Source organism: Genypterus blacodes, unplaced genomic scaffold, assembly GCF_046128005.1.
Source record: "Genypterus blacodes isolate CSIRO-AG114 ecotype Tasmania unplaced genomic scaffold, CSIRO-AGI_Gbla_v1 ptg000169l_1, whole genome shotgun sequence".
Taxonomy (NCBI): domain Eukaryota; kingdom Metazoa; phylum Chordata; class Actinopteri; order Ophidiiformes; family Ophidiidae; genus Genypterus; species Genypterus blacodes.
The window spans coordinates 74204-101473 of record NW_027466970.1 but is presented as its reverse complement, the minus strand read 5'-3'; the positions used below and the strand labels follow the sequence as shown (position 1 = coordinate 101473).

General features: G+C 49.8%; 1 protein-coding gene across 1 annotated transcript in view; it reads left to right on the top strand.

Moving 5' to 3' along the window:
- LOC143013945 (MAM domain-containing glycosylphosphatidylinositol anchor protein 2-like) overlaps nucleotides 1-27270 on the top strand; it is a 119611-nt gene that overhangs the window by 23645 nt on the left and 68696 nt on the right. Inside the window, exons 2-3 of the mRNA XM_076167676.1 lie at nucleotides 5478-5617; nucleotides 13767-13941. Of these exons, the coding sequence (XP_076023791.1) occupies nucleotides 5478-5617; nucleotides 13767-13941 (315 nt within the window). The remainder of the gene's footprint in view (nucleotides 1-5477; nucleotides 5618-13766; nucleotides 13942-27270) is intronic.

The following is a 27270-nucleotide window of genomic DNA, read 5'->3' as shown; positions in this document are numbered from 1 at the left end:
AATCCATCCTATATGGACCAATGTGCACCTGCTGCAGGGTTTCCACTCTCACTGTGGCTATTCAACTGTTAATATCATCATAAACGTTCATTTTCAGGCAAAAGCACACAAATAGGAAGTAATCCTGTGTAAAGTTCACACTTAGTGGCGTTCTGAGACTTCTTCTTCAGGTCGCGTTCACACCTGCAGCGTTTAGTCCTGATGAGTCACACACAGGCGCCTTCTGTTTAGACAGGTGAGAAAGCAGATTACACTCCGAGTCCAATTACAGGAAGTGAGCCCAGCATGCTGTGTGTATGTGTGTGTGTGTATGTATCTCCGTGTGTCTCTGGATGTGTGTGTGTGTCTGTGTGGTTTGTGGCTCATCCAGCTGAACGTTTGCCTTGATGACAGCTGACACTTATTGTTTGTATTGATTATTATTTGCGTCCTGCGTCTCCGTCTGTTTCCTCCTCTTCCAGTCTGAGAGGATGAGGATGAGGGTGGAGGGGCCGTGATGAAGCCAGACAACTCGTCTGGATTGGCTCAGCGGCTCCTTGGTTCCGGTCCGAGGGCGTCAAACCCACAGCGAGAAGCAACTGTTTTTGTTTTCTTATTTACATTTACATTTAGTTTGTTAAATTTAGAGTCTCTGAGGCTGCCAGCAGCCGGGCGACGAGGCCGCACTGAGCCAAATCCCATTTAATCTCCGTTGGCGGTATGGTGGATAAAGCTGCAGCCTGCGTCTTCCCCGAGCGAGGCCGGGAAGGTCCTGGAACTCCATAGGGAGACACACACACACACACTCACACACACAGACACACACACACACACACACAGTATGTACAGGAGAGAGAGAGAGAGAGAGAGAGCTACAGCTACATTATTAACCTGATGTGCACAGTACCATATGCAGAGTTCCTCTCTTGTTCGGCTCTTGTTCCCTTTCCTCCGCCCCGCTGTGCGTCTCCACGGCAGCCGGGGGGAAATGATGTCACAGATGTCGGGATGAGGTAATGAAATGGAATGAGACAGGCGCATCTGAGGCTCCTGCTCGCTCGTCGCCCGCAGCTCCTCAGCTTCCTTTATTTACCACGCATGATAGCCGGCAGGAATCGCGGCTCCTCGTCTTCCTCGTCTTCCTTTCTCGGTGTGTTTGCGTTCGCGCAGGTGTCAGGCAGGGTGGCAACGTAACGCCGCAGCTGGGGATTAGGGAGATAAAACACGCCAATGTTTCTTATTACCTCTGTGTGTGTGTGTGGGTGTGTGTGTGTGTGTGTGTGTGTGCTAGATAACTCCAAATGTTATTAGAGGAATCTTTTTGAGACTTCTTGGGTTATGTGAGTTGATTTTCAGGAGAGTACATGTTACTCATTCAGGCCCTAGACCACCATTCAGACTGGTTGTTCTGTGTTTACATCAGGTCACCACTAGATGGCCGGAGTTATACTGGCTATACCGTTATTGATTATTGACTAACATTCATATCTGCTAAGCTATACTAAAGAGAGAGAGATCCTTGCTAGAGAGGCAGTTTTTTGTTGTTATGGCAACCCAGAGACTCGACTCTCCACCCTTTAATAAGTTAGAGTTTTTAATGAGATACTGAGGTCGCAGTGATGAAACACGTTTCCCTCGTTTGCTTCCTTTCTAATTTAACACAGTCTCACACAATGAGGCCCAGAAGTCATTTAAGATCTGTTTCTTCATTTTGCCGTCGTACTTTTCTCTCCGTCTTCGCTTAAATTTGCTGCACCTTTTCTTCACTGTGGTATAAAGATTTTATGATCATATTTGTATCATATTTTATCATTATTTCAAACTTTTAAAATTCTATTGTCTATCTATCTACTCTCTCTGTCCATCTCTCTCTCTCTCTCTCTCTCTCTGTCTCTCTGTCTCTCTCTCTCTCTCCCTCTTTCTCTCTCCCTCTCTCAGATCATCACTTCTCTGAATTAGCAGAAGTGTAACCACTCATTCGACATCTCAGCATCGTCTTCTCCCTCTGCTGTCTTGCAACTTGTCTGACAACAGTGTGTGTGTGTGTGTGTGTGTGTGTGTGTGTGTGTGTGTGAGAAAGGCAGATGTGCCTCTAATTCCAATTCCCCAAATAGCAGAGAACACTGAAAGAATCTAATTAGCATCCAAATATCCGAGCAGCAGGATTGTTTTTTCAGCTCATTGCTCCCAAATGACCTCTGCTCTGCCATCCAGAGGATGCAGCGTCATAGAAACACGATGTAAACGTCTCCTCGCCCACGTAACCTCCTAACGACAGGCGGGACTAAAGCAGAGAGAATTAGGCTGCTTGGGTTTACGTTACAATGACCTTAAACATAGAGTGTGAGAGCTAAACGTTACCTCAATACGGCGACTTCAGACCTGTAGCTACTTTGTGAAGCTACATTGAAAGATTGTTTTTCCATCCAGCAGTCGAGGCACCGGAGGGAAACAACGCATTACTGGGCGAGTCCCATGACCATGAGCACACTGAAGCCTTCATGAAACTACATAAAATAGCACTGCCACAAGGGGGCAGGATTTCATTTTCTGTCACTTCTGCGTGTTGGTGTTGACAGCTGAACATTCGTGGTAGATAAGAACACACACACACTCTCTCTCTTTAAATTGTACAGACATCCGGTGGTGATAAAGAGAACAGCACCACTACAACTACAAATATGACCTGAATACATCTAATAATGAGCCGTACTGAAGGCCTCATGATGGTGTGATCTTTGTGTACGTTGTGTTGGCTTCTGTGGTGCTGTGCTAATGAGCATGATGTGTACATACGTGTGCGTGTTGTCATATGTTCCATATCTCGTATGAGGGAAACGCTCTGCCCTCTTTTCTCCTTTAGCGCCTTGAAAACTCCCGACTTAATTCCCCGTTATGATCTATGTAGTTACTGATAAAAGACGATCATGGGACTTTTGCGAGTTGTAAACAAACAGGGAATTATGTGGTAATGGCGGTGATTTCAGCTCCTGCTCTGGGGCGACTTGTACGCGGGGAAGCGTACACCCGTAGCTGTGACTGGAGTACATTATGCTGCTCGTTATGTATGCATAAGAGAGGCTTATTTGCTTATGTGGCTGTAAGCTTCTCTGAGTCTGTAAGAGCAAGTGCTTTTTAATGCGTGCGTGTGTGTGTGTGTGTAGCAGTTGCAGCCACAGCAATAGCAGCTGAGAATCATTAATTACGGGTGTTTCCCTACTTTCCTCCAGGACTGATGCTATGCAGTACAGATACTGGCTTATTGGAGTAAATGGCGTGAGCACTTTGTTGGCCCGTCGCCCTGGGGTCCTGTTTCAAAGCCTTTTTTGTTTTAAGTGGCAGCGTGGCGTGAAGCTCCCTTACAAAGAGACGATTGCTCAGTCCCTTATCCCCCCTGTGGAATTCACCACCACCGAGTTCATCTCCAGGCGGGGGGGTTGGGGGGGGGGGGGGGGGGGGGGGGAGAGGGAGAGAGAGAGAGAGAGAGAGAGGGGAGAGAGAGAGAGAGAGAGGGGGGAAAGAGGACCGCGGCGGTTCTGTTCATCAATCTGCATAGTGAGCAGACATGCACCGGGGGGAGCTAAGCTAAGGAGCTGAGCTAAGTCGCCGCGCTGGTGCAGTTGTTAGAAAGAAGAAGAAGGAGGAGGAGGAGGAGAAAAAGAAGAAGAAGAAGAAGAATATGTCTGTGTAACTATTTATCCAGCCTAGTGCCTTGGTAAAGGGCAATGGCAGGAGCAATTAGCCTAGCACACATTTAGACACAACAAGCAGGCGCCTCACAAAAAGAGGCCTGCACAGGAAGCCACTCTGCTGCTTACAGGAAGGGCGGCGTTCCACTCTGATGTTCGCTCCATTCCTCCTCGTCCCCATCAGAGAGGGGAGAGAGAGAGAGAGAGAGGGGGGAAAGAGGACCGCGGCGGTTCTGTTCATCAATCTGCATAGTGAGCAGACATGCACCGGGGGGAGCTAAGCTAAGGAGCTGAGCTAAGTCGCCGCGCTGGTGCAGTTGTTAGAAAGAAGAAGAAGGAGGAGGAGGAGGAGAAAAAGAAGAAGAAGAAGAAGAATATGTCTGTGTAACTATTTATCCAGCCTAGTGCCTTGGTAAAGGGCAATGGCAGGAGCAATTAGCCTAGCACACATTTAGACACAACAAGCAGGCGCCTCACAAAAAGAGGCCTGCACAGGAAGCCACTCTGCTGCTTACAGGAAGGGCGGCGTTCCACTCTGATGTTCGCTCCATTCCTCCTCGTCCCCATCAGATCCCACATCCGCTCGGCACGTCGCCTCGTCCCAGACCTCCTCACTAATCATGTCACTTGGAGAGGAAGGAGCGCGGGACAGCTGCCGACGTTATCAGGAGCCGTTTACTTTCACGGCTCGGAGGCGGTCGGACGTTTCGGGCGGTCTGGTATCTCGCCGTATCTTCTGGGGCGCGGATGGGTTGCATCCGTCCATCTGTCCTACAGGTGCTAGGCCTGTGCAGTCATTACAGCAGTCTGTGAACATTCAGGGACTCTGCTGCCTCTAGTGGAGGATTCAAAGAAGAAGAAAGTAGAAGAAAGGAAAAGAAAGAAGAGATGTTTTGCTTATTTGCTGCTAATAAACGTCCACATCTTCTTTGTAACTGTGAGAGAAGGGAGAAGAGAAGAGTCTCATTCAGCTGCTGTTCACATCTACTCCTCTGACTCCGCCTTCGATTTGCTCGCGCACACACACACACACACACACACTCCCACTAATTGAGTTAAGACTCAGATTGATTGACACGTTGATTGCGAGTGGAACATTGATTGTTTGCTGCTTCTGCCATTACTATCAATTTGCCCCTAAACCTTTGTTATCGTCAGGTTGTCAGCTTCCCGTTCTCTCCACAGCACAGAGGGGCAAGCACAAGCCGGCACGGGGTCGGAGGTCAAGGGTTCAAATATCGAATGTAATGACAGAAATCAATGGAGAGAAAAAACATGATGACAACTTCACACGTCAGGACAGAGAGGGTTAAATAGAAACTATAGATAGATTAGTGCATATGTTATCTGTACAGAGAGAGAGAGAGAGAGGGAGAAGGAGAGAGAGAGAGACAGAGAGAGAGAGAAAGAGGTGCATGAGGCCTCGTTTAAAGGAATCAACTTGTTTTGCACTTTAGAGCAGTTTGGCATCACAGCTATGTCGGTTCCACACACACACACACACACACGCAAACACACCGCTCAGTAACTTCCCTCAGCTCTGTGTGTGATGTTCCTCGGCGTTTGCAGGCTTGGATCAAAGTGAGCGCTGTCATAAAGCCAAACAGGTGTCAGATACTTTGACTCCGTGTTTTCTTCTGATTATTTGCGTTCTGATGCTGCGGCGCCACAAAAGCTTTGAAAGAGGCTCGTTTTAAGTGAAACAACCTCTTAATCAATACACCATCTGCTGCGCTAAACCGCTTATTCCTTCAGAATATGAGCTGAATGTTAAACGTGTCTCTCTGTGCTTCTCCCTCCCCTCTGCAGCTCCGCCGAGCGTACGCATCATCCACTCAGGTCACGCCTGCAACGTGGAGGAGGAGCGGCACACGGAGAGAGTCTACACCATCAGAGAGGGGGAGACGCTGGAGCTCACCTGCCTGGTGACGGGACACCCTCGACCACAGGTGAGGTCACACACACACACACACACACACACACACACACACACACACACACACGAGCGGCCCTACAGTACCAGCTCTCACCAGCAGGGGCCTCTCTGTCTAAATGATCCATTATGTGCGTTGCAGATTCGTACACACTGCTGCTTAAACCAGCTTAGAGGTTTAATCCTTTAATTACTGATGGTTGAAGCTGTGTGGTGCACCTGCATATCGACAACCAAAACTCCAGCCTCTGATGAGAACGTGGACAGGAAGATGGGCAAACGAGAGGGAGGGGAGGGAGAGAGGGGTAAAGGGAGGGAGGGAGGGAGAGAAAGAGAGAGAGAGAGAGAGATTCAGCCACTCAGCACTTTCTCCCCCAAACTCTTTACTTTTCGTTTACGATTGTTATCTGAGCTAATTAAAGGCTTTTACCTTTTTGTGAAGAAAAGAAGCTTGTGATTTTGTTTGTTTTGTCCTTTGGGTTTTTTTTATCTGCAGTTAGAAAGAGTTGAAAACGTGAAGAAAAAAAACAATCAGAAAGATGTTTTGCTGCCGCGTCCTTTTTTTGTTTTGTTTTGTTTTGTTTTGTTACTCTGGGAAAAGTTTGAGTCATGAAAATATGACTGCAGGAGGAAGAGAAGAGCGGCACAACAAGCACCATCATCATCATCATCATCATCATCCTCACCATCATCAACATTACCATCATCAAAATTACCATCATCATCATCTTCATCATCATCATCATCATCATCATCATCATCCTCACCATCATCAACATTACCATCATCAAAATTACCATCATCATCATCTTCATCATCATCATCATCATCATCACAACCATCATCATCACCATTGTCATCATCAACTTCATCATCACCTTCATCATTATCTTCATTATCACCACCACCACCATCATCTTCCTCACAGACTTTAGGGTTATCGTCTCTCCCTCTTCCTCTTGTTTGTGTTATTTGCATTTACTTCTGCCGACTTTGCGTTTCCTCTCTCTAACCTTTGGAACATTTGTCAAGCTGCTCTCCGTTTCCTCGGCAACACAAATTACACGGACTTGGCCGTGATCTCCTGCCCGGATCGAGCTCATTTACACTAATTAATATGATTCCTCTTTTGATGGACGGACACGGCCGCTCGCCGCTCTCCTCCCCCTGTGGACGGCGAGCAGAGAGCATATTGATTTTTATATTTCCATCGAAAAGGTGAGGCCTCTTAAATTAGCGAGCGGCTCGGACGCACCGTTCATCTCTCCTCCGTCGTCAGGGGGGACGACTCCGCTCATCATCTGTGTCTCTGCCTCTTAATTAGATTTTCTAAAAATGAGCAGAGTGGGAGATCAAACGCCCTGCGCCGCCACGCCAGCGTTTCTTTTCAAAGCCACTCATAATGAAGCCGGGACGGGCTCCCCGGGCACGGCCGGTGTGGGGCTGGGTCTCTGTAGACGTGGCGATGTGGCAGCTCGGGGGCGGGGGGCCAGGGGGCCAGGGGGGCCTTTGGGTCCGTGCAGGCCCGCGTTGACCCCTCTGGGTTCACCGGGCGTGCAGGTTATCTGGGGTGGCGGCAGACCTCAGGCTGGAGACGCACAGGAAGGGGGGGGGGCGCCGCCTCACCTGCATGAGACTTTAAAAGTTAATAACAACAGTTCATCTTTTCAGGGGGAAATGAATTATTAATGCTCTGAACACGGCTCACAGTTTCAGTTTCATCGTCTTCCTGGAGCTCATGTGAGGGAAAGTAAGCAGTAGTCTGATTGTTGATGAAGAGAAAGTAAAGTCTCCTTCAGGTGCTTTAACCCTTTAGACTCAACACAGTCTCTCCCCCTTACAGTCGCTCTACCTCACAGAGGCCCAGTCGCTCCGTCACGCTGAATCCCTTTGATTAGTTTTGCATTTGCGAATCACAAAAGCTCTTTTTCTCCCATCAGCCCCGTCCGTATTCAGTCTCTCTCCCCGGCTCTGAGGCGCCGTAGGTCTCTTGATAATACACCGACCCGGCGCCGGCGTGCCAAATATAGCATCGGCGCCGCAAAGGACCAACCGCGGCGTAAATGGGGCCACGCTTGGCAATTTGGCCTGCGTTTAATTCTTCACGTCTCTCAATCTGCACACAGACGCCCCTCAGGCCGCCTCGCTGATGGAAGCTCTGGATTTCTGTCCGTCCGAGGCAGCAGCCTCCTCACGCTGTGGACATCCACCCACCAACACTCTGAGGCTGTCTAATAATAACACCTCACACACACACATACACACACACTTGTCCACGTTCTCATTTCCTTGTCAAACAGATCTCCCTTCCTGTCACTCAGCGGCGCTCCGTGTCATTTGTTCTTTTTCACCGCCGCCTCGTGAGTTGAAGGTTGAAGGTGTGACTCTGGGCGCAACAGGAAGACCGGGGAGCTCTGGTGTGTGTGTGGCAGGCTGCAGGCAGGGCGGTGAGGAAGTCGAGCCCTGGTCGATGTGAAAGGACGGAGAGAGAGGAAGGAAGACGACATGAGAGACACGTGCTGATAGGACGAATCAAATCGTGGACAATCACCCGTCTGAGTAAAGACAGAAGACAACAAAGACAAGGACTGAGTTAAAGGTTCTAACGTTCCTGTTGGTCTGAGTCTCTGGCCCCTCCCACCTCCGGTCATCTCCACCTCCATCCCTTCAATATTGATTCCTTCTGTCTCTTATTAGCTTAGCTTCCTCATCCCATCCGTCAATGCGTCGGCCTCCGCAGCTGCATGCGTTGGGGTTGATGCGGTGGACAGAGCTGCAGATGATGAAGTCGTCCTCCTCGCCCTCCTCTGGCTCTCTTCCATTATGTCCACACTCCCCCTGTTTGCCTACCAGGCTGCAGCAGCAGCTACAGCTCACTGTAAACATTGCTTTTGTTTCAGTTATTGGCCCAGCAGATTGAGCTCACAGAGCCACGGGTCAGGGAACGCAAACACGCCGACCTGAAGCCCCGGGGCATTTGGTCCACACACCGATCGCTGTGTGTGTGTGTGTGTGTGTGTGAGGGCTCAGATGAATGTACTGTAAGCCTGTGTGTGTCTTATGTTGATGGTTCTTGTTGTGAAGATTCTTTAACCTTCTGTGGTTTCACAGTTTGATGTATAATTTATGTTTCAGGGCCGGAGAACCATTTTGAGCTCGTCAGTATTTTGCTGTGTGTGAATGTTTGGCTGCCAGCGCTGTCATAGCAACATGAGCTATCGGTTCTTCAACATCCCGGAGGTTACAATAAGAGTTAATGTGGTTATTGAGCTGTGATCGGCTGGCAAACACACGGTGAGGGTGGCAGCCAATCACATGCCGTTTCCAACATGTCGCGTCGGCGCCCTGGAGGCACAGAGCGGCAAGTGGAGGATTTCCCCTCCAGTTGTGTGAAACGAATGATCTGCGGCTCTACAGTACAGAGAGAAGACGTGGCTCTACTTTATAATTGCCTTTTCCCAGATAGCAGGGTAATGATTGGGATCGTCGTTATACGAGATAAATTTCTCATTATCTAGAGACAACAGAAGATAAGGAGATCCTGAGACAGCGTCTTCTTAGATGACTCACACTAATGTGCTGAAGCCGATTCAGGCCGGTTGAACGCAGTGACGCACCAATCGTTGTGTCTCTGCTCGGCTGCTTGTGGTTCCAGAGTGTGGAGACTCAGACAGGAGGGACAGAGGAGACATGGAGGCACAGAGCAGCTGGAGGGTCTGAGTCCCTCTACAGCTGCTCTGGAGTCCTACTGTAACAAAGCTGTGGTGTCATGAGTCACATGGTGCGACTGAATGTGAGCCGTGTCTGACTTTGTGTCGTCCAACATCACATATAAAGTCTCAAAGGGCTTTACAGGAAAACACCCGACCCCGCCCAAAGCTCTCCAGGAAGACCAGGAGACAGTTCCAAGAGAGATTCTGTCTCCAGACACGGCTGGGTGTGCAACAGGAACCTCCAGTGGGATTCTACAGAGGAACATCCTTCAGCTGTGTGTAGGAACAGAGTAGCAACACTGCATGACGGTGCTGATGTACGTTTAGGGACAAAGTGTACTTCACAGATAACAGTAGTACTGATGTCACTCCAGCTCCACTAAAGCTGCATGGTTCCTCTGTTCCACTCTAGAAGAGGTTCAGGTGTCGGAGCGATTAGGTGCTGCTGCTCATCATCATCATCATCATCATCATCATCAATGAGGTGATCATGAGCAGTGATTGGTTGAAGAGGCTCGTACTCTGACGATAGTTTGATTTAGACCCAGTTTGATTGAAAGCATCACTCAGATTGATTTGTTGTGTTTCCTCACGTTAACATACGTGACGCTCTGGCTCACGTGACAGATGAAGCTGCTCTGCTTGAATCTGGAGGTGTGAGAGCCACAGAGCGTCTGTTCCGGTGGCTCAGGGTGTGTGAGCGGCACAGAGCAGCAGCAGCAGCAGTGGACTGTGTGCTCTCACTTTTTGATTTGGATCCCCTGTTGCTGCTTCTGATGGCGTGATTGTCATGCTCAGCCACACTCGGCTGCAGCACCCGGCAGCACAGACCTCCGTCAGTGCCTAAAGGAAAAGATGGCCAGCAATTAGAATCCCGTCTGTGGCCGGGAGAGGTGAAACATCACGCCGGGCATTATGGGTGATTCACCACAAGACGCGTGCTCTGGCATATGATCGCTGCATAACAACAGTCGCTAGGCGCATTTTAATTAGCTCTGGCTGCGACTCGGCGGCGAGGCGATATCAGGCACTGCTGGGAACTTCGGCCGGAGCTAATCTAGGAAAGTTTCTGCTTTAATTTGAAGTTGTTGTTGCCGTTATCACCGTGCCGACGCTTGTTGTTCTGCTTAAGAAGGAAACACTGACAGAATCCTGATGTGCGGCTCATCTGATTGATCCATTGAGGCTCTTTCTTCTTCGTGACCTCTGAACTCCATAGTGGCACGCAGAGCGCTGGCTGCTCTATCACACCGCCGAGCTGCTCTGCTGCTCTGCTGCCTTTGTTTACATGGCAGCAGAGTAGCAGAGCGGCGATAATGGGGTTGTTTCTCTCAGTGGAAGCTTGTGATTAGTATTAAACTCATTTCAGATGAATGTACTCTATGATATTATTTATTTATTTGGGAAATAGCCGTGTAATTTTGTCAGCTGGTGATAAATGTTGTGGAATGAAACACTTCAGGATGATGTGAGGCCTGATTGCTCTGTTAGAGTTTGATACATTATCTCCTGCTGATACATTATGGCTTATTTAACCCTTTGAGCCTCTCACGCTTCGACTCAATCTAATTGTTATGTGAGGATCTTAATAGCAAACTCACTTCCAATTTTTCCTCCTAAAGTTTGAGCCGCTCGCTCCCGTCATGCCGCTTGTTGTGCTCCTCACGCTGGGTTTGTGTTGGATAATGGCAGCGCTTGTATATACTTACGCCTTTGAGTCAAAGACGGGAGATAAGAAGTCGATAAACCTCGGGGCGGTGACAGCAGGAGTCATTATCATATTGCTGAAACCCAGCGGCTCCTCTCAGATCACTGAGTGTTTGCATTGCGCTAAGGAGAGCGAAGAGGGTCAAACTGTTCTCGGCGGGCTCACTTCAGGACTCCCCCATGGGCAGAGGTGCTGAGGAGAGGAAGAAAGAGGAGCGGAGGAATGAAAACAGCTCGGGGGCGACTTAAAAGATTTGCTTTAATGTGTGAGGCCGCCGTGTGAGGCAAACAGGAGAGAGGGAGAGGGGGGGGAGATAGAGAGAGGGGGAGATGGAGAGGAGAGAGAGAAAGGGGGTGAAGAAGAGGGAGAAAGAGAGAGAGGGTTAGAAGGAGAGGAGAGGGAGAGAAGGAGAAAGAGAGAGAGAGATAAGAGAAGGAGAGTCAGAGAGAGTGACGGGCCGTATTCTGCTGAGGTCGCCAGAAGCCAAACTTCCACCGGTGCTCTGTGTTGGAGGCGAGGGGCCTTTGCAGCTCTGTGGCAGAGTGACGGAGCCTCCAGAAACTTTGCTCTATCTAATTTATGCTCATAACTTATTAAACTTTGGGTCTTGTTTTGCTGAACTCATGATGTCCCTAACTGCTCTAATAAGGCTCCAGACTCTCTGTACGACTCTCTGCCATCGATCGGCTGCTGAGTTTGAAACTTTTTCGGTGGAGTATTTTTTCCCCCTCGATGCTTTTGGGAGCGAGCGGCCGTCAGACAGAAGTGCCGCTCTGTGCCGCTCTGTGCTCCATTTACAAACCTTCACTTTTCTTTTTAATGGAGATGTAAGAACCCAAAGGCTGCACAGAGGGATGAGGCTGAAGTGTGGTTTGGCTGCAGATGAAGGTCAATAAAGGCTAAAGCAGCAGCCTACAGCATCTGAGAGACTCCGGATGCTTCTGCCGCTCTGCAACAACAACACGTTCACGCAATCTAGACTGTGTGACCGGAATAAATATCAAGGCTAAAGTTTGTGATACTTTAATTTACTTTATGATAAAATAACTGAGACGTCTAAGAACAAGAGCGCATACAGACCAACGTGTCTCCCATCAGTCTCCGTGTTCCAGCCATTTTCAGTCCCATTGTGAGGAGAGTGATATCAGACAGACGCCAATGTTTCACACTGTAACCAAACAGGAAGCGGCTGTCATGTTGATGGGTTTAGGATGGAGGAAGATCTCGCACTGTTCCTCCTTCCTGATGCCGTGTGTGTGTGTGTGTGTGTGTGTGTGTGTGTGTGTGTGTGCGTGTGTGTGTGTGTGTGTGTGTGTGTGTGTGTGCGTGTGTGTTGGTGTCCCTGCAGATAAAAGCAGCGCGGCCCTGAATGTGGAAGCAGGAAGCAGATGAGCTGTAATATGATGGTGACACCAAGATAACAAGACCATTTTCTCAATATGTCAGAAACAAAGAGATAAAGACGTGCAGATATAATCGGGCTTATAATTATCAGAGTGAGGAGGTATTGATCAAACTGTCACATTTGTGTTGGATCCAGAGCCGACGCGGGCCGGGATAGAAAACACATTAGTGTCACCTAGGAGGACATTTTTAAGTTCCCCTTATCTGGAGAAGAAACTGTTTTGTTTTGTGGAGGAAATGATGTCGTTATCTGGGCGGCAGCTTTTAAAGACCTTACTGCTCCAGGAGATAAATGGACTCAGAGGAAGTAAAAGCCTCTTCACTTTGTGCTGGTTGAGATGTTCTCTCCTCGTCTTCCTCATAAAGCTTCTGTATCAGGGCGAGAGGGGGGGGGGGGGGGGAGGGAGGGAGGGGCTGAGGTCGCCCTGCTTTTCATTTCCTCTCTGCCCTCCGTCAGAGCAATATGACCAAACATCCAGCCGCTGTAACCTCAGGCAGGAGTGGAACCGGTTCAAAGCCCCGGCAGCAATCTCCTGAGTGAGCCAGACAGCCCACCCCCCCCCGTCCACGCCTCCACGTCCCCGTCCCCTCTGATGCTATCAGCGCCAAACAGGATGTTATCAGTGTCCCACATGATGCTATCAGCATTGAGTGGAGATATTGAATTGTAATTCATCGCCTCTCCTGTCTGGACAGAGGCGTGTGTGTGTGAGTCCATCGGTAGTCGAGCTCAGCGCATGGTGGCTCAACCTGTGTGGCCCCGGGGCCTCGGTTGTCACGGTACCTGTTCACGCTGTATGCTGGGATGAGGACAAGAGAGAGAGACAGAGGGAGAGAGAGAGAGAGAGAGAGAGAGGATGCAGAGTCTTTTACTGCCTGGTCCAGCAGAGTAACAGTGTCTCACCTTTCATTAAGCCTCAGTGCCACAGGCTAACTGGACGGCTCTCAAGAGGAGAGGCCACACACACCACACACACCTCCCACTTTAATCCATGTTTTTATATCCTGGGCTTTTATTCACTCTTCCACAATACAGAGACACCAGTGTGTGTGTGTGTGTGTGTGTGTGTGTGTGTGTGTGTGTGTGTGTGTGTGTGTGTGTGTGTGTGTGTGTGTGTGTGTGTGTGAAAAGGTCAAAGTGTGTGTTTTTGGACATGGGGAGTCGTCTTACAAAATGTCAGGATGTCTCTTCATGGAACATCACACATGATCCTCCTGAGCTAAAACACCTCAGACACCAGAGACTCTGTCTCTCCCTCTCTCTCCCTCTCTCTCTCTCTCTCTCTTTCTCTCCCTTCATTAGGTTAAACCCTCTCCTTCTCTTCCCCTCCTCTCTTTAGATTCGATGGACTAAGACGGCCGGCAGCGTGTCGGACCGTTTCCAGGACTCGAGCGTCTTCAACGAGACGCTGCACATCTCAAAGATCCTGAGGACGCAGGGAGGACGCTACTACTGCAAGGCTGAGAACGGCCTGGGCTCGCCCGCCATCAAGTCCATCAGGGTGGACGTCTACTGTGAGCACGCACACACACACACACACACACACACACACACACACACTGACGCTAGCCACATGTAGCAGCGAAAGGTGTGGGGCAGAAAAGTGTCTGTTCTTTTTCTTCTTCTTCTTCTTCCTCTTCTTCTTCTCAAACGTCCATTTTGTGACAGAAGCCTTAAGATGGAGGCCAGGACTTCATTAGCTAACAGCACCGCGGCGTCTCTGACAGTAGCATCCATTAAGCTGGAGTTTAGCATGTGGACACGTTCACACCCGTCTGTGTTTTAGAGGGAGACGTTCCGGCGTGTCGTGCTAACAGCCACTGATAGCGGCTGTTAGCAGACGGCGGCACAGATGATGAGCGCCGCCGCCGCAGTGACGCCATTAAACTTTAGAGCAGCGGTGTGGCTGCGTCCCGTATGTCTGTATGAATGTAAACGTGCTGGTTTGAGCCCCGAGCTCTCACGGGGACGTTAATTAAGCTAAGATGCCTTTATTATCCCAGCCACTTGTTTAAGTATCTGACGCCTCGTTAGCATGTGGAGGAGAACACGGTGAGACAGTGTTATCGCCTTTATTGATTTAACATCGATCGTCCTGCTTCACCTTGTGATTGGACGGACCATGGTGAGGGGGAGAAGGGGGGTTGGGGGGGTGGGCAGGCTGCTCATTCATCACAGCAACCCTCCCTCTCTCTCTCCCTCCATCCCTCCCTCCCTCCTCTCTCTCTCTCCCTCTCTCTCTCTCCCTCCCTCTCTCTCCCTCCCCCCCTCTCTCTCTCTCTCTCTCTCTCTCTCTCTCTCTCTCTCTCTCTCTCTCTCTCTCTCTCTCTCTCTCTCCCTCCCTCTCTCTCCCTCCCTCTCTCTCTCTCTGACTTCATGACTCATATTGACCACATGTGTGTGGCCCTAAGACCTGGACCTGGATCCCTGGATCAGGGTCGGAGCGTTGTATTTATCTTATATTCCATCTCGTCTCTTCCATTGTTCCTCTTTCCTTCAGCGTCTCCTTGTCTCCTTGTCTTCTTGTCTTCCTTCCGGCTGGATCTGTTCTTTGCCGTTTGGGACTCAGTGCTGTTCATAAAAACGTTAGTGGACCTGACAGCAGCAGATACGGAGTGTGAGAGTGTGTGTGTGTGCAGACTGTGAGAGTGTGCACAGTGTGTGTGAGCGCAGAGTGTGTGTGTGTGCAGAGTGTGTGTGTGCAGAGTGTCTGTGCATTGTGAGTTTGCAGATCTGATTGATCTTGTGTCTCAGTGTTCAGCTGGTGGAGATCTGGCTCAGATCCTTCTTAGTTCAGGTCTGTGGTGCCTCTGAACCTCCTCGCCTCTAAGCTGCTGCTGTGCTGATCGCTCAGTCGCTCTCTGTCGCTCTGTGTCGCTCTCTGTGGCTCCCTCTATCCTGTTTTCTCCTCTGCCAAGCTGCAGAGTAAGAAGATGCTCACATTGTGGACGAGCCTCCATCTGTACTATGTTTCCAAATGTCCTCCTCTCCTCTCCTCTCCTCTCCTCTCCTCTCCTCTCCTCTCCTCTCCTCTCCTCTCCTCTCCTCCCCTCTCCTCTCCTCCCCTCTCCTCTCCTCTCCTCCCCTCTCCTCTGCGTGTGTGTGAGTGGTCCTGTACCTCTTATCTCCGTCTCTCTCTCTCTCTCTCTCTCTCTCTCTCTCCTGGTCCTCTTTCTCGTCCCGGCCTTGTATCTGTTTATTCAGACTGACGTGTGCAGAGGATGTGGGACTGGAACTTGTTTCACAGGAGGCTGTGTGTGTGTGTGTGTGTGTGTGTGTGTGTGTGTGTGTGTGCTGACAGTTGAGCCTTGTTGCCTCTGTGTTCAGTTTCTCCTTGGCTGCCCTAAATGAGCTGCAGAAGAAGATGGAGAGAGAAGCCAGATTACAGAGCGTCGCTCCTCAGTGAGCTCCATGGTTACGGGTCCGACTGCACGAGCGACGATCACACAGAGCCGTCCCCCCCGCACGTTGGTAATGTGGGGGCAGAGTGTGTGTGGTGTTGTTATTGTTCTCCTGTGGTAATGAGATCGTTTCCTGGAGATCTTGAGGAAACATCTGAGGACCTCAGGGAACTCTACTGGGCGCTCTGTAATTGTGTCCGTGTTCTGCAGCTAACCAACCACAGAGCAGCCTCTAATTCGGCTAAGTGGCTAACGGCTCACCTCATTCTCTGCTGGTAAACTCTGCGACCTGAACCTCCTCCTCCTCCTGCTCCTCCTGCTCCTCCTGCTAGGCCCGCTCAGCGCCGGGGGGTTCGACCCTGATTTCACTCGCAATTATGCTCAGCAGCAGCAGCGGCGGGGGCAGCTCTTTGTTTTCTTCTCCTCGTAGCGAATTGACTCACAGCAGCAGCGTAAGCAGATCTTGCCCGCCGAGGCCGAGGATCAGCCGGAGTCACAGCCGTCAGTGAGAGGCAGCGTCGGTTAGGAAGCTGTATTCTTTGCAGCATCGTCCTTGCGTCCGGCCTTGTGTGTGTGTGTGTGTGTTCATCATTAGCTGGCGTCGTGTTGCGTGGAGGCCCGTCGTGTCTCAGAGCTGCACGGCGGCGTCCCCCTGAGGTTGGATTTAATTGTGCGGCCTCTCGCACTGCGCTGTTATTTTTAGTGCTTTGCCGCGTGAGTTTTAATTAGCGTGAAAATGGTGTTTTGGTGTCGAGTCTCCCAACAATGCGGTGAGCGAGCTGCTGTGCCCTGCTGAGGCTGAGGCTGAGGCTGAGGGGCTCACGGCTCTCAGGCTGAGGCCGAACACATCACATCCCTCTGCACACTCCTGCTTGGGTCGCGTCACGTACGCTCCGTCTCTCACTGGCTGAGTTTCCATCAACAAAGTTTTAAAAATGTCAACAAAGTTCAGTGTGAAACCTCTCAGTTTGGCTGTGTGTGTGCGTGAGTGTGCGTGCGTGAGTGTGTGTGAGTGTGTGTGTGTGAGTGAGAACTTGTGTCCCAGGCGGAGCTGAGTTTGGTTCTGATCCGATGCGGACAGGTCGGCATAATTAACGCTAATAACGTAGCGGCTGCTTAGAGGGGCTGATATTAGCGCTACAGCGGCTCAAAGCTAACGTACTTACAAAGCTCAGCAGTCGGTCTAAGCACATTTTGGAGCTGCTGACGGCCGGCTTGTGTGTGTGTGTGTGTGTGTGAGCGCTTGGCTCTGTGGGGAAAGTCCTCTGCAAAGTTAATAAAGAACCTCGCTCGACTCCCACGCCGATCGATCCGCAGCTTAAGACGGCGGCGCGTTTTTCCTGCGGGCTCGTCTTTTCTGTGTTTTCATTTAATTTCTGCTGCATTAATTCTGCTGCAGCGTCTAATGTTTCAGCGGGTGACTGATGGAGAGGCGGCTCAGGAGTCCTGCAGGCGAAGCTTAGCGCCGACTCGCAGAGCTCAGTGACCGGCGGCGGGTACAACGCATCCAAAAGAGATTTGTGCAAGGAGGCGGGAAGCAGGGAGGAGGGGCGGGAGGGGGAGGGACGGGACGGGACGGGGGGGGGGGGGGGGGGGGGGGGGCACAGACGGACCGCCTGCCAGAGGTTCAAGGACGCACAGCGCCGCCTCTGTCACGCTGCTCTTCTCTTTACTCTCCGCTTTAATCGCTTGTTTGGCGTTAAATGCTTTTACAATCGCAGCTGCTGCGGCGCCGACCTCAGTGACATCATCAGCCGCACACAGAGACGCCATCTTAGGCCAGCGTCTGTCTGCGCACCAGCAGGACGACGTGAGATCACTTTCACACCTAAACACTAACACCTCAACTTCATCTCTACAAACGCTGCAGACTGCTCTGAGAGGACAGAGAGGGAAGAAGAGAGGGAATGATGTCACTGGAAGCTCTCTCTCTCTCTCTCTCTCTCTCTCTCTCTCTCTCTCTCCCTTCTCTCTCCCCCCCCCCCCCCTCTCCTGTTAGTCTGTTAGTCTGCAGCCTAAACTCTGTTTCCTCTCTAATCAGGAGTGAAGTCAGGCTCAGTAGTTGGATTGAGTCCAGCTGCAGCAGAAACAACAAAGCGCTCAGCGTGTTAAACTGGGCCGGTGCAGGTCAGCACTTGTAGGGTTTGATAAAGAAGATAAAGAAGATAAAGAAGATAAAGAAGCACTTCAGAGCTCCGAGCGCAGCAACACGGAATACATTAACCCACAGGAAAAAACAAGGCAGCAGAGTTTACTACAGTGAGAAGCACTTTGTGGCGTTTGTCCGCATGCTAATGTTAAATTTCTTTAATACGTGTGTGTGTGTGTGAAACCAGTTCATGTCGCCAGAACGCACTGAAGTGTAAAGATAAAGTTCATATTCTGCTCCTTCAAAGGAGGGATTACAGCAGACAATAGTGTGTGTGTGTGTGTGTGTGTGTGTGTGTGAGTGTGTGTGAGACTCCAGTCAGAAGCTAAACTTGTTTATATTGTTTATTTTTAGCGTTTTAGAAGAGCGCCTGGCCAAAAGTAGACTGACGTGGGAACAGAGAAATCGATCCGTTGCAACAACCTGGCACACACTTTGACTTGTGGAGAATATGGACACACACACACACACACACACACACACACACACACACACACACACACACACACACACACACATACAGGGGAATAACAGCTCAGACTTTCAGTTTCTCTTCTCTGCTCTGAGCTCAGGCTGTTATGAGGCAGAAGTTTCACTCTGAGTAACTTTCACACACACACACACACACACACACACACACACATAGACACACACACACACACACAGCTCACTGGGTGGTAAGTGAAGTGACCTGTGGTGAGGGGGATTGGAGCATGAGGCATTCTGGGTAACACACTCACACTTCATTGTTTTGTTCTTCTCTGGATTGTGTGTGTGTGTGTGTGTGTGTGTGTGTGTGTGAGGGAGGCAGTAGTCGAGTGGGTAGAGCTTCCGCTTAAGAACCGGAGGGTTGCCGGTTCGAGTCCCTGCCGAGGTGCCCCTGAGCAAGGCACCGAACCCTCAATTGCTCCCCCCTCTGCGAAGGGTGGTAATATAATGTAATGTAAGTCGCTTTGGATAAAAGCGTCTGCCAAATGATTGTAATGTAATGTAATGTAATGTGTGTGTGTGTGTGTGTGGGGCTGGCTTTCATGTGTCTGTTGGTGGACGGCTGTTGGGTTCCAGCCCACACTTATGCATGAACACACTCTCCACCAGTGAGGTCCTGACTCACAGACTCACACACACACACACACGCCAGAGGCTTAGCTGGTCTTGGCGTGTTCCTCCTCCGCTCTGTGTTTGTCTTCTGTCTGTGGAGTTCATGAAGGAGCTTGCAGACCAAACAGCGTCTGATGGTGTTTGTTCAGCGTCCGTGCGGCTTCGCTTGATCCAGTCGGGTCATCGCCGTCGCCGCCGTCTGACGCCTGCTACGAGGCTAGCCAGTCAATGTGTGTGTGTGTGTGTGTGTGTGTGTGTGTGTGTGTGTGCGGAGAGTGAGCGAGCGGGCGAGAACGGCGCCTCGCGGAAACACAGGTGTTGAGGTGGGATCCCAGGGTCGCCTGGAGGCACCGGCTGTGATTTGTATCAATCAAACGTATTTGATTGACACTTTTCATGCACAAATGCAGCTCAATATAACAAAGTTGATTGACAGAATAGCAGGTAGAAGATGATGTATGATTAATAACAGTAACAACAATGACAACAACAGTGATACAATAGTAATTAATGAGTGATGATGTAATTGGAGAAACAGGAGGTGGCTGAGGCTGATGTATGTGCGTGCTGAGGCTGATGTATGTGCGTGCTGAGGCTGATGTATGTGCGTGCTGAGGCTGATGTATGTGCGTGCTGAGGCTGATGCATGTATGTGAGTGTGGGTTGAGGTCTCAGGGGAGCGTATTGATCAGAGGGTTTGGTGGGCTGAAGGTTCAATAGGCTGAGTTATGAGTGACACTGATGGAGGATGCAGCTGCTAATTGGTGGAGCTTTATCAGCTTTCAACCATTTATCCCATATATGCATAACAAAGCAGACATTAACTCAGTGAATACTTTACATGTGGTCTTGGCCGTCATTGGGGCTGGAGGCGAGGGAACACGGTGTTAATGGATGCAGGAGTGTGCTTGTGTGACCCTGTTTGCCCGTAATGAGGCAGAGCCTGCGCCGTGTTTCACGCTATACTCCAAAGCCATTTTGGAAGGTAGAAATCAATGTGTTTTTAATGTATTAGTGTAATGTGATGTACGGCGCTGTGATGTATTGTACAATCTTCTGAAAAGATTCTGTAATGTATGTAGACAAAGATATATGCGCAGCGGCTCCTAAGTGCTTTTGGATGTAAATGTCCGGCCGTGATGAATGAGGCGATGGAAGAAGGCTGAGCTCTCTGAGCTCGGCCCGAATCAGGACGGAGTGAATCAGCACATTAATGTGTACATTATGTAAATGTTTGCTGCCGTAGTTAATGGAAGTAAAGCCAGTTCATGGCTGCACATTACTCTTTCAAGGTCCCCCCCCTCCTTTCAAGGGAGGGGGGGGGGGGCGTCGACCTCATCTCCTCCCGTTGTTGTTTTTAACCAGCAGACGTGTAACCACTTAAGCCAGAGCGTTAAATTAAGCTCTATAACTTAAGTGATGCCTATAAGCATCAAAAGGTCTATGATAGATTATAAAGGGGATTAACAGGTTAGCTGAGATTAAGACCATCACTCAGACTGTCACTGTGGCACCCGGGGCAAAGGAGGGTAGTTACTGTCCTCGCCCTGAGGTGGAGATGTGGTATGAACCCGCTGAACTTCTCCTATAAAGGTCAGAGTGTGTGAGTGACATCTTCCTCTGTGGGTTTAAGCTGAATGAGCTCGGTCTCACGGAAGGACAGAGATCACTTATCTGTCAATCGCAACCACGACTTCTGAATGTACGACCGCCGACACGAAAAGATTTCATTGATCGGGAGTGGAGCTCATTTATCAAACTGAGATTCATTGAGCTGAAGAAAAATCATTATTTACAGGGAAGAAAACCATTTAATTTGAGTTTGAAGAAGTCTCCCAAGGACGAGGCGTGGGAACGTCTCAAGGGAACAAGGTTTACAATTCAGCTCAGTGTGTGTGAGAGCCAACGTGATACACACATTTTCATCTGTGTGGTATTAGAGCAGGCCGAGGAAGGAGAAGGAGGCGATGAATGAAAATGTTCTGTGTGGATTATTCTGAGGGTGTATGGATTTTCTTTGATGGCGTGACATGTTGGAAAGTGTGTGTGTGTCTGTGTGTGTGTGTGTGTGTGTGTGTGTGTGTGTGTGTGTGTGTGGGTGTTACATGGTGCGGGATGTTGTGCAGGGCGATAAGAGAAACGAGGGCGAGCAGGAGAATCAACAATGGCGCTCAGGGGATTTAGGGTATCAACTGCAAGGCCCCACAGAGTCTTGCATTAGAGCAATACAGTGTGTGATCAAGCCACACACACACACACATACACACACACATATACACACACACACACACACTTGTTTCTTTATTCATATTATTCCACATAATTAGTTTTTGGAGTTGATATTGATTGATGCAGACATATGGAGAGAACAATCATCTTGGCCTCAGCAGACATAGTGGTTGATTGATAAGTTCTGACCCCAGCATAGACAGAAGTAACACAGAGGTGTTTTTTATGTCCTTCCAATTCCAACCAACAATTGTCAGAGGTTATATGATCTTCAGCTAAAAGTCTTTTTCCAATTCTGGGAACAGAAATCTGCAGGATTCTCCATTGTTGAGTTGTAGAAGTTATTTCGTTCTTCCTATTGATACTGGAAACGATTTCTCTATCTGCCACAGAGTGCAGCAGGAGAGAAGGCGATGATGAGACCGAGCTGTGGTTACAATCGCTGAGCTCTGATGAATGCAAAGTCAGGCCCAGAACTTATCAATCACGCCTTTTATCACCTCTACTTTCAAAAGTGTGAAGGCTGTGAGTCACTAAGGAGCTGCCAGCTTTGGTGGCTTTGTGCAGCAGGAGGAGGAGGAGGAGGAGGAGGAGGAGGCGGTGGTTAAACTGGGAGTCCGTCCTGTCACTGGTGCTCCGCTCGCCGCTCTAATGGGGGAATTCGGACAATGCTTCTTCCAGGTTGTTTTCTGGGGAGATGAATTAGAGAGAAGATGGGCTGAGGCAGACGCCGGTGTCTCTGGGAGAGGATGAAGAGCAGATTCATTACTCCTCACCCTCTCCCCACCGCCAAACACACACACACACACCAGCAGTGTTGGGCCTCATTATTTCCTCATCTCCATCAGCGGGTGGACGTGAGGGGTGGGAGGCTGCTGACGCCTGCCCCTCTATTTATCACACACACACACACACACACACACACACACACACAGGTCTGATACACACCTACAGATGCCCCGTGTTCCCCCCAAAGACAGAATAATTGGAAAAGTGCTGTCACTGAGGAAGATGGAGGTGGAGCAGCCTAAGTGGGATGCAGCCCGGGCGCAGACAGCTGGAGCTTTTAAAGCAACAGTTTAAACAGCCCTAAAAGGAGATGACAGCTAAAGTGCTGGATGACTTCATCTGGCTTGAGGGCAACACCGTCCACTCTTTGAGCTTAAGTGTCGACTCTTTAGCATATTTCTTACTTTAAAGGAGCAATCAAAGCCTCATATTCCCCCGCCGCACTTTGCTCACAGCCAAAACAAAATCCTCTCTAAGATTCATGCGACACATTATCTGACTCATTCCTGCTTCTCCCGCTCATTAGTAGTCAATAAGTAAGTCTGGGGAGGAAGCCTGACATTATGGGAGCGGCGCCGCAGCGCTAACAAGGCCCGCCGTCCCCTCTCCATCCGCCACCGACGGCATCACGCCGGATATCTGGCCGTCGCTTCATTGACTCCATTCTGCATTGCTGCTTTAATTGTCAGTAATTACACTTAACCAGGCCTGATGACTGTGGCCTCCGAGTTAGTAACCATTAGTGTAATGCACAACTCATATCGCATGATGGTGATGCAGGCGGGGAGGGGGAGTGGAGCAGGAGAGGGAGGGGGAAGTACATGTGCAACCACCTTTAAGCCTGCAAAGGAAAAATCCACTCTGTGTGTTTCCTGTTCTACTGAGCTCATTCTGGCAGTCAGCATCACATAGAATACATCTTTTTTCCCAGAGGCCGACAGTGATAAATCTGGAACATTCACATTGATTTGGCAGGCATTTTCTCTGTGTAAGGACACTAACTTCCCCCTTTTCCTACACGTTGTATTTGCTGCAGCGCCACCTAGTGGGGCTTTATTTACTGGAAGTCCCCTTAATTATCATTTTTTGTTACTTTTCCCATTTATAGTGATGATTTATATTTAAGGCCGATGTAAACACATTCAATCCTGAACCTGTCACCGGGGCGACAGGGGCCTGAGCGGTGGAGTCGGAGCACAGATGTAGAAACGCTCCATCGCTCCATCAATGATGCATGAGGCGTCGCTCGGCTCCACGGAGGCTCGCTGAACAGCAGCCGGGGCAGAGGTGGCGTGTTGCCCTCTCACAAACCTTAACCCCGCTCGCCCGAGCCTCCGTGGCGGTGCTGGCAGAGATGGCGGCCTGCCCAGTGTGAACCCCGGCCACAGAGCTCCGCCTCCCCACGCCGCACAGGAGTCGTGCTGAGGTCACTGGCAGCTCAACCACTGATTACATCTCAAATATGGAAGGATGGATTGGGATTTGTTTGATGAATTGTACCCCAGAACTCACACACACACACACACACACACACACACACACACACACAGGGGCCCACTAACCTTATGAAAGTGAGCAGAAGTTTGGTTTTCATTATTGTTCTCCTGATGCAGCCAGACAAAAAGCGTTACAATTCATTTGTAACCTTTTCATAAATTCCAAATGCCAATGATGTTGGAGCAGCTAATGAGGTGCGTTTTCAAAATGTCTGACTCCAGAATGTCACACACTGTTGATTCCCATCCAACGTTTATTCAATCTTAGTGAACGTTGTTGTCTCTATCTCATTTGTGTGTGTGTGTGTGTGTGTGTGTGCCTGCAGTTGCTCCAACCGGTCAGCAGGAGTCTCTGGTCTCTGACAGCAAATTAACCGGCACGTTCATATTCAGGAGGTCGTTTTAACCCCTCTAGTTGCTCTGAGTCAGTTTGCATGGTTGCCCACACACACACACACACGTTCGTGCAGTGACATCAGAGGCGTTCCTGTTAGATCACAGCTTGTATTCAGTCTGACTCGCATGATAGAATAACTTTTACTAGCAACAAATCCTGAGCAGAGAGCAAACCCAGCGGTGGGTTTAATCTACTCACATGTGTTGTCAGAGTAGTGAGAGTCTGGTATTGATTTTGCCTCTGTGCCTCTGAGCTTTATTGTAGTCCAGAAACTATTGAAAACACATTTAAGGAGCCATATTTCTGTCTTTCCTTGACGTATTTCTCCGCTGCAGCGAGCAGAGCGAGTGCACTTTATTCCTCCCGGGCTGCTCGCCGTCCTCGTCTCTGTTTTCTCTTCCTTCCTCTCCGGTCTCAGCCTCAAATCCCGGCGCTGTAATCCCACTGTTAACCCTTAAGGCCGCTTTCACGTGATAATCGGTGGGCGGCGCGCTGAGCTGTGTGTTCTGCGACGGCGTACAGGGAAGCAGAGACGACTCCCCGATGTGCACACGCTTGGATTCTACGTCTCGGGGAACGTTCAGTCGCTCGGCTTTCAAATGTGTGAAATGTGAGAGAAAAGCAATACGAGGACGGTTCACTTAGCCTCAGTAGAAGAAGAGAGGAGCGTCTTCCATCACCGCAAACCACAAAGGAACCGATCCAGACCCACGTGGTTCAGTCTGGACGTACACACTGCAGTCTGGACGTGTGTTAAAACAACATACATGATGTTTATGTTCTGTTCAGCTCCTCTCCACCTGCGAGTGTGTAGCATGGAAACGAGTTGTCGCTTGCCGACATCTGCCTGACACAAGCACATGCTTTGTTTTTGTCACAGGCTTTTTAAACCCTAGTGTAGAGAAAGTATGTTGCCCGGGGCGACGGCGGGCCTCTCTGATCCCCTCAGCTTCTGTCATAAACGCTGCTCCTTCTGTGGAATATGTTCATAATAATAACACAATCAAATGAAATCTAATTATCCTTTAATCGCCAAATGGCCTTTATGACCGATTCTCCATTTTTCTCTCAGAACCTTAACCTGACTTTATTATCATTTAAACTTTAAAGCTTAACGGGGAAATCAGTTTCCTGCTCACCCGTTAATACTTTAATTAAAGCGACGCTGCTTTAATCTGCTTCTTATTATGGTTTACAGTTTGCAGTGAGAGCCGGTCAGCGTGCTTTCTTCTTCTTCTCAGGGGGATTCAGAGGATTCTTAAGGTTTCTGGAGTAATCTGTGTGTGTGTGTGTGTGTGTGTGTGCCGCAGCTTTATACTAATGCAGGAATATAAGTAATAGAATATCATAATCATGCAGAGACGCTGCAGCTGGAAGCAATGCAGACAGAAATACATCATAATCCTCACACAGGCGTCTTTCTGTAGCAAACCACAATAGAAGAATAGGAAATCTAATAGAAATGTGCCACAATAAGATGATTTAACATGAAGAACAGGAGGAGTTTGGGTCTGTAGGAGGAGTTTTGGCCTGTAGGAGGAGTTTGGGTCTGTAGGAGGAGTTTGGGTCTGTAGGAGGAGTTTGGCCTGTAGGAGGAGTTTGGGTCTGTAGGAGGAGTTTGGCCTGTAGGAGGAGTTTGGCCTGTAGGAGGAGTTTGGGTCTGTAGGAGGAGTTTGGCCTGTAGGAGGAGTTTGGCCTGTAGGAGGAGTTTGGCCTGTAGGAGGAGTTTGGCCTGGAGGAGGAGATTGGCCTGTAGGAGGAGTTTGGGTCTGTAGGAGGAGTTTGGCCTGTAGGAGGAGTTTGGCCTGTAGGCGGCGCCGCAGAGTGGACATAAAGCACATATAGGATTCAGGCTCCAGCAGCCGATAGATGTAAACATTCATCATCAATCATCCTCTTCTCCATCATCTACTCCCAGTTGTATGATTGATCAATTTGTATCACTTTATTACCCCACATACATGATGATTGGTGTGTTTATGTATGATTTCACACACGTATGAAGGACTCTGTACATGCTGGATATAGATCTATAGTGTGTGTGTGTGTGTGTGTGTGTGTGTGTGTGTGAGGGATATCACACACTCTCTCTGAATGATCTCCTCCCTGGCTCCCCTCTTTCATCCCCTGACAGCGGTGAGAGGCCCAGCAGCTCCCCGCCGCTCACACACTCATATCTCCCGTCTGGCCCAATGATATTCCGTTTGCTGTGATATCTCTGTTACACAGGCGCCTTGGTTTGAGTGGACTTAGCGCAGAATGGATGCGTCACCCCGTCGCCCAGTCGCCCACCCTGCCACCCAAACACATCCGTGACCACAATCATGCCCGAGCGCTGAGACGCTGACACCAAACACATACGGCGAGAGGGAGCCGCTGGTTACTGAGGAGCGTCGGCATGAGATAGAGGTCACTGTTGCCATGGCGTTGAGAGATGGAGGAAAAGGAAACAGTCTGACAGTAAATTACACCTGGAGCCACATATTCCATCAGAGGCCTCAGTGTGAGCGGCGATGTTATACATCACAAATACGACTTATTAACCTTCTGACCCCGCGTAAATGGAATGTGCCTCCAAACACCAAGCTGACATCACATCCATCTGCTGCACGCCGCCTCTGTTTACATGCAGCAGGATGGAGCCGCTCTGTTCTGAGATTATAGGGCCTGAGACGCAAATTAGGAGAGGGAGGGAGAGGGAGAGGGAGAGGGAGAGGGAAAGAGAGAGAGAGAGAGAGGGAGAGAGAGTGAGAGAGAGAGAGAGAGAGAGAGGGAGGGAGAGGGAGGGAGAGAGAGTGAGAGTGAGAGAGAGGGGGAGGGAGGGAGGGAGAGAAGGTGAGAGAGAAAGAGGGAGAGAGAGTGAAAGAGAGAGAGAGAGAGAGGGAGAGGGAGGGAGGGAGGGAGAGAAAGTGAGAGAGAGAGAGAGAGAGAAAGAGGGAGGGAGAGAGTGAGAGACAGAGAGAGAGAGAGAGAGAGGGAGAGAGAGAGAGAGAGAGAGAGAGAGAGGGAGAGGGAGGGAGAGAGAGTGAGAGAGAGAGAGGGAGATGGAGGGAGGGAGAGAGAGTGAGAGAGATAGAGGGAGAGAGAGAGAGGGAGGGAGAGCACAGAGGATAACACTTGATGAAGAGGCACAGCACTAAGATGAGATGAAGGTGTGGCCTCTTCTTCTTGGGCTGTCAGAATGCTACAATTTCAAACAATAGGTCATGGTTGAGGTAAATTTTCGGCCTTGGCGGAGGTTTCGCTCTCTCGTTCCCATCAGGTGGACCCCTGCTGATTTC